Source organism: Erpetoichthys calabaricus, chromosome 1, assembly GCF_900747795.2.
Source record: "Erpetoichthys calabaricus chromosome 1, fErpCal1.3, whole genome shotgun sequence".
NCBI classification, from domain to species: Eukaryota; Metazoa; Chordata; class Cladistia; order Polypteriformes; family Polypteridae; genus Erpetoichthys; species Erpetoichthys calabaricus.
The window spans coordinates 333962610-333969879 of NC_041394.2; the positions used below are offsets into that span (position 1 = coordinate 333962610).

The 7270-nt window shown below is 39.8% G+C and overlaps 1 protein-coding gene across 1 annotated transcript in view; it reads right to left on the minus strand.

Annotated features, from left to right (window-relative positions):
- The window catches only part of LOC127527185 (NACHT, LRR and PYD domains-containing protein 3-like), a 31144-nt gene extending 25743 nt beyond the window's left edge, over nucleotides 1–5401 (minus strand). Inside the window, exons 1-3 of the mRNA XM_051925072.1 lie at nucleotides 5246–5401; nucleotides 4120–4286; nucleotides 3761–3935 (exon numbers count right to left, since the gene is read on the minus strand). Of these exons, the coding sequence (XP_051781032.1) occupies nucleotides 3761–3935; nucleotides 4120–4286; nucleotides 5246–5330 (427 nt within the window). The 5' untranslated portion in view covers nucleotides 5331–5401. The remainder of the gene's footprint in view (nucleotides 1–3760; nucleotides 3936–4119; nucleotides 4287–5245) is intronic.
- Nucleotides 5402–7270: the final 1869 nt, after the last annotated feature.

Below are 7270 nucleotides of genomic sequence, written 5' to 3' on the forward strand. Positions count from 1 at the left end.
ACCTTATAAACAGTACCTTTGCTTAATCACAGAGACTAGCACCATTGACAAAGGGCCAGTTGATCAGTGCTATGCAAATTGTCCACTGATTAGTAGACGTGCGAACCATTCATAGAGGGTTGAGGAATGGCTGCAATCACAGCATTGTAAGATGGCGACAGATGTACCCTTAGGCCCCCTCCTCTGTTCAGAGATGGTCGTTGCTTTTTCACGTAAATGGCCTCCTTGATTCCTCTCTCAAACCAGCGCTCCTCCCTGTCCAGGATGTGCACCTCTTCATCTTTAAAGGAGTGACCACTATCCTGTAGATGTAAATAGACTGCGGAGTCCTGGCCTGACGAGGAAGCTCTTCTGTGTTGTGACATGCGCTTAGCCAGTGGCTGCTTGGTTTCCCCGATGTACAATTCACGGCACTCCTCCTGGCACTTAACTGCGTAAACTATGTTACTCTGTTTGTGCCGTGGGACCCGATCCTTGGGATGGACCAATCTTTGGCGTAGCGTGTTTTGGGGTTTGAAAGCCACGGAGACCCGGTGTTTCGAGAAAATGCGCCTCAGCTGTTCCGATACTCCTGACACATACGGGATCACTAAGGGTTTTCGCTTAGGCAGTGGATGTCCTTCCTCTCTCATGAATCGCTTGGAGCGTTCTTTAGGTGTCCTCCCTGCTTTGACAAAGGACCAGCTGGGATGTCCACATTTACTCAGGGCCTTATTAACGTGGTGTTCTTCTGCTTCCCTGGCCTCTGAGTCTGTGGGAATGGTGTTAGCTCTGTGTTGTAGAGTCCTAATGACACCTAGTTTGTGCTCTAGTGGATGGTGAGAGTCAAACCTTAGATACTGGTCCGTATGTGTGGGTTTACGGTACACATCCATTTTCAAATGTCCCCCGTTGACGATGGAAATTTCACAGTCTAAGAAGGCTAGCTTGTTATTTTCCATATCCTCTCTGGTGAACTTGATGTGTTTGTCCACCCCGTTGATGTGGTCTGTGAACTGTGGTACCTCCTGAGATCTGATTTTCACCCAGGTGTCATCCACATATCTGAACCAATGGCTCGATGGTGTTCCAGGATAGGATGATAGAGCCCTCTTTTCCACTTCTTCTGTCGCCATCTTACAATGCTGTGATTGCAGCCATTCCTCAACCCTCTATGAATGGTTCACACGTCTACTAATCAGTGGACAATTTGCATATCACTGATCAACTGGCCCTTTGTCAATGGTGCTAGTCTCTGTGATTAAGCAAAGGTACTGTTTATAAGGTTGGGGAAACCTGCAGTCAATTGAGACTGAGGAAGAGACTTGGATAAGTCTCGAAATATTTCTCCCACTTAAAAACTTTGTCCAGATGAACAGAATCAAATTTCTAGGATTTCCTTACCTGGATTATTGAGCATGCATCGAGACACAGGTGGACTCCAATTAAGCTGCAGAGACATCTAAAGGATGATCAGGGGAAACAGGATGCACCTGAGCTCAATTTTGAGCTTCATGGCAAAGGCTGTGAATACTTATGTACATGTGGTTTCTCAATTTTTTTATTTTTAATACATTTGCAAAAACCTCAAGTAAACTTTTTTCACGTTGTCATTATGGGGTGTTGTGTGTAGAATTCTGAGGAAAAAAATGAATTTAATCCATTTTGGAATAAGGCTGTAACATAACAAAATGTGGAAAAAGTGATGCGCTGTCAATACTTTCCAGATGCACTGTATAAACTATTCTATTTTATTATTATTTCCACAAACCATGTCTAATAAGTATATAAGTTTAATATGTCACTGTGCCCTGTACAAAAAATATTTTATAAATCCACTCACAAGTATAGCTAACACAAGGCCAGATTTAGCACACAGGGGCTCATCATTCAGAACTGCTAGGCAAGCATTTCAAGAAAAGACAAGTTAAGAACAACTGCAAATGGGCAATGTGCACTATTTCTGTGTGTCAGAGTCAGCATGACATTGGATCTTCTTTTTATTGTTTGGAATGGCATGATTTACCTAAGTGGGGGCCTGCACACGGTGAAAGAGTATAAAGCCTTGAAACATTGCCCAGCACACATTGGATGGGAGATACCTTCATCCGATCCAGAAAATTCTTCTAACGCAGCGACAAAAATGGCAGACTCTACACAAGGTCTTGTCATGACTTCCTGCCTGTTATTCAAAATAAATCGTCATTAAAGAAAGCTAAGTTATTTCTCCTATGTGATTTCTTACTGCCGTATCACTAAGGGAGTGGGTATCAGTTTTTAATATTATATCTACAGTATATAGTTTTGGGTTATGTAAAATGCCACAATTACAAAAGAACTTATTCCAATAATGGAGCTAGCGCCACCTGCAGGATAAACCATGTTGTTCTCCTTTCTCCTCTTCTCCATAGCAGTAGATACAGGAGAAAGTAGAGTGAAATGACACCTTTCATTGGCTAACTAAATAGCTTACAAATGCAAGCTTTCGAGGCAGCCAAGGCCCCTTCATCAGGCAAGGTGTAACTCCACACGGAGATTTGCTACAATAGGAATGTAATCGTGAACATGAGCTCTCTGAAAATCTGAAATAAACTAATTACAGAGTGTATAAAAGAAGTGCTTTACATTTAAAAAAAAAATTGAGTGCCATTGTCGTCTTATGTGTACATCATTGGAAGCTTGAACGAATCAACACTAACCTTTATTTGCTTTATGCAGCATTTCATTTGCATGCATGATAATAAAAGACAAATCATGCACTATAGTCAAGCCATGAACAAACACAAGTATGATTTTTTTCTAAAACGCATGCTGATTTGCTGTTTTTATCCAGAAGATAGTAGAAGGAGAACAACTGAGGACAACGTGTTTAAGTGACTAAAGGCAACTTCAGTTTCCTGAAGAAAAAAAAAAAAAAAACCTTCTAGTTTCCTGTTGGGTGACATTTATTCAAACCCACTTTAATATGAGGCAAATCTAATTTTAGAGTTTCATGACAATAGGGCACTGAGATTTGTACCTTAAAATCACCTTTGAATCATCATAAGACATTTCAGAATATCACTGCATGTGCTGAGTTGCAGCAATCTATAAGACAATAAAATTAACTGCTGCGTCCCGAAAATATCCACCCATCACCCCACTCGGGTACATGGTGTCACACACATGCGCATGAGAGGTAGCTAAAGGGCTTGAATGAGAGCAATTCTGAGCCAGACCAGGAGGTAGCAGAGTGCATGGATTCTTTCTCTTGCTTTTCTATAGACCATTCACGGGAAATTTCAACCTGGCCCTGATGACATCATTCCTGCTTCTGGCCCCATTGACATCACTTCCGGGTGTGAGCCTATGAATGAAGGCCCTTCCGGTTCCTGCTCCTTTGATGTCACTTCCTATACTGACCTTTAAAGCCACCACCTTTCCTCGATCCCCTCAGTTCTGTTCTGGACTCCAATCTGTACACATCAGTACAAACCTTTAAACCATTTTGCAGCCAGGGAGTAATATACGTGTGGCTGCCCCAAACCTTTATGTGGCTTCTTTGATTTTGTGACAATAGGTAGAACAGCTAATTACTTGTAATCCACAAGAATCTCTCTCTCCCTACCAATACAGTCGTACATTGCCGATGTTTTGAAATGACGATGTGAACTTTTAAGACATCACACAGCCCTAGTCTACATTTTTATGATTTTCTATTTTGTTTTTAATCCCTCGTCCCACCCTCCTCTTTGTCTGTACAATTAGTGGTTCACTTTAACATAAGACTCTATTAACTCACCTCCATCTGTTACTTCCTCTAGTATTTTTGTGAGGTTTGGAGATGGAAATCTCACCAGCTCCTCAGCCAATGCTTCCCACAGGCTGACCAGCAGCACATTATCCTTTTGCATAATTTCTCTGATGAAGGACTCCACACCTCTTCGCCCCTCACACTCTTCCTTGGCTTTTATTTTCTAATAGCGAATGAATGAAGATAACGATTAGCGCACAAAAGAAGTGAATTTGGCGTGACCACCTGACACGGACAGTACCGTTTGTTATTCAGGATCAGCCTGTCTCAACTATGAACTTGAGACAATTGACTTGAGTTTACCACTTTAATCAATTATGTCTCCAGTAACAAGGAGACTTGCTTACCTTTGCATCATTGTTGGTGAGGATGTTCTTGGTGACCACGTTCTGCAGGATGCTAGTGATGTCATACTCAATCACATAGACTACTTGAGACATGTAGTACTCTGTGATTTTGAGAAGATCATCATAAGAGAATCTTTTCATAAGTTTAAGAAACTTCTTTGTCAAACCTGAAATGAAAGTAGAACAGACACCTCAACAATAACATTAAACGAATGAATCCGTATTTTACGTGTGTGCATTATGTATTTTATAAAATTTGTAATCTGTCTTTTACCTAACTTGGTAATAGTGCTCTGAGTGTATACTTAATGTACAAAAAAACTGTAAAAAGCTCAAATAAATCATTATTTTAATTCCATTAAAATGTTATATGTCAGCAATGATCGAAGAAGAAGTCGTCGTCGTCCCAGGCAGCCCATTAGCCCAAAAACGCTTTATTTTTAAAAAGTGACACACCATACTATTATTGTTATTAGGAATTGAAAATATTCAGTACTACCCACAGTATTCCCTATACCAAACTTTTGAATTCTCTGGGCCTGTGAATTTGTTAATTTGACTTCCATAGTTTCACTTCTTGTGATGCCACTACTCCCTGGCCTCTCCAAAATGAGCACGAATGAACTAAATTTACCGTTAGTTAAAACCTCTTGTAGTATCCTTTAATTATTCTCTAGGTTTATTCATTTGAACCGTGTGCTTTTAGTAATTGAATTTAATGAATGTCTTATTGGTCACCACTACCTCCTCTTACCTGTTTTAGGTCAGTACCGGTGAATACCTTCATACATGCATATCAACAGTAAATTTCCTATTAAATTTGTTGTTCAACACATGGAATTAGAGGAAAAAAAACCTTTTCATAACGGGGAAAAGGCTGTTAACAAGGTTCTACACAATCTTATCAGCAACAAAAATCCGGATTTAAACAGCAAATGCCAAGCTGGAATAAAAATTTGTTGAGGCAGGTCAAACATGCTGAACAACAAGAATTTGATACAATGAGAGACATTTGAACACAATTCACATATATATATATATATATTTTGTGGTTTGAAAACACTTCCAAGTTTTTTTCCCCCAAACTACTATAAATTCAAGAATAAAATCTCTAAACTACTCCAACCTGATAGTGCAAAAACATCTTCATCTCGTCGTCTTTTTCTACGGAACATTGAAGTGAACTTCTCGTTCAAGCAGTGATCAGTCATATTTGTATGAAGAGACGATGTGTGATTTAAGAGGCAAAGTGTCTTCTTTCACGGCCTTTTTCATCAACGACTTTGCAAATTCTCATTAAGCAGGGACTGTGAAAAAAAGAACAGTTAACAATAAAATTGAGGAATTACAAGTTGATTATAGTCAAAATTAAGGATTTTCATTTAAATTTTAGATTACTGGTTATTTTAATTTCACAAAAGTAATTTTCTTAAGTACAATTTTCTGTGCTGTTCAATGTCTGGATCAGGGGTTTTCATGCTTTTGTCTTGGCGTACCGCCACACAGGAATTTAAATATTCTGAAGTACCACCTATTTTTTTGTTGTTATTATTTTTCTGAAATTGTTATGTGCTGAACTGTTAAAATGTTATTCGCTGCGAAAAGCATTTTGGTGAATTTAGTCAATCTGTGCCACATAAGTGTTATTGCTTATTGTGTTTGCACTCTGTCGCGTCTCGTCACATCACTCCATTTAAACTAGTATGTGTTTGTTTAAATGTCGTCCCCGTAACAAGAAACGGGGAAGGCTGTTGCGAGGAGGCAGCGACCCCCTGGAAACGTCAGAACCGGAGGTTTTTCCATTACATCTGGCTCATTATTATTTAAAAGGGAAGGAAGGAAAGAAGAAGAAAAAGAGAGAGAGGAGAGAGAAGGAAATTCACCTAACCGCAACTGATCATCAATTTCTGCTTTCATTCACATCACATTTTTCCAGTTTGCTTCTCACTCGGCTGGATTACTGCAATGCATTCATCTCCAGAAACGCTGGGGTTGGACATTATTTTCCACTATCGCCGAGGAATCACGGTGAGATTGTTCCGGTACTTTATTCGGTAGAATCAAACACATTTTGAGACATCTATCAGTAATTTGGACAGTTATTTACCCGGACTTATTTTCACGTTCATTATCATTTAAGTAATCATTCGTTGTCATTATTTGTATTGTGTGTTTGTTATTCTTGTGCAGGGACAAGGGAGGATTTATTATTGTATATATATAGCCTTTCAATTTGGAGGTCTGGTGGAGGGATATATATAATATATATATACAGTATTACGCAGGGGTTTTGTATTATTGTGTTTTTCATTTCATTTCATCTAATATATTACTGCATTTGATTTACATTTGGATATTGTTTGCTTGTGTTTAACCATTGATTGGGGGAAAATATTACAGTGATCCCTCGCTATATCGCGCTTCGCCTTTCGCGGCTTCACTCCATCGCGGATTTTATATGTAAGCATATTTAAATATATATCGCGGATTTTTCGCTGCTTCGCGGGTTTCTGCGGACAATAGGTCTTTTAATTTCTGGTACATGCTTCCTCAGTTGGTTTGCCCAGTTGATTTCATACAAGGGACGCTATTGGCAGATGGCTGAAAAGCTATCCAGCTAACTTTCTCTCTCTCTCTCTCTCTCTTGCGCTGACGTAGGGGGGTGTGAGCAGGGGGGCTGTGTGCAGCTGCTTCCTGAAGGACAGGCTGCACGGAGCTTCGCATACTTAAAAGCTCAAAGGGCACGTATTGATTTTTTATCTCTCTCTCTATCTCTCTCTAACTCTCTCTCTGCTCCTGACAGAGGGGGTGTGAGCTGCCGCCTTCAACAGCTTTGTACCGGCGGTGCTTCGCATACTTAAAAGCCGTATTGATTTTTTTTTTGACTGCTTGCTTTGCACTCCTTTGAAAAGGAAGATATGTTTGCATTCTTTTAATTGTGAGACAGAACTGTCATCTCTGTCTTGTCATGGAGCACAGTTTAAACTTTTGAAAAAGAGACAAATGTTTGTTTGCAGTGTTTGAATAACGTTCCTGTCTCTCTACAACCTCCTGTGTTTCTGCGCAAATCTGTGACCCAAGCATGACATTCTAAAAATAACCATATAAACGTATGGTTTCTACTTCGCGGATTTTCCTACTTCGCGGGTGG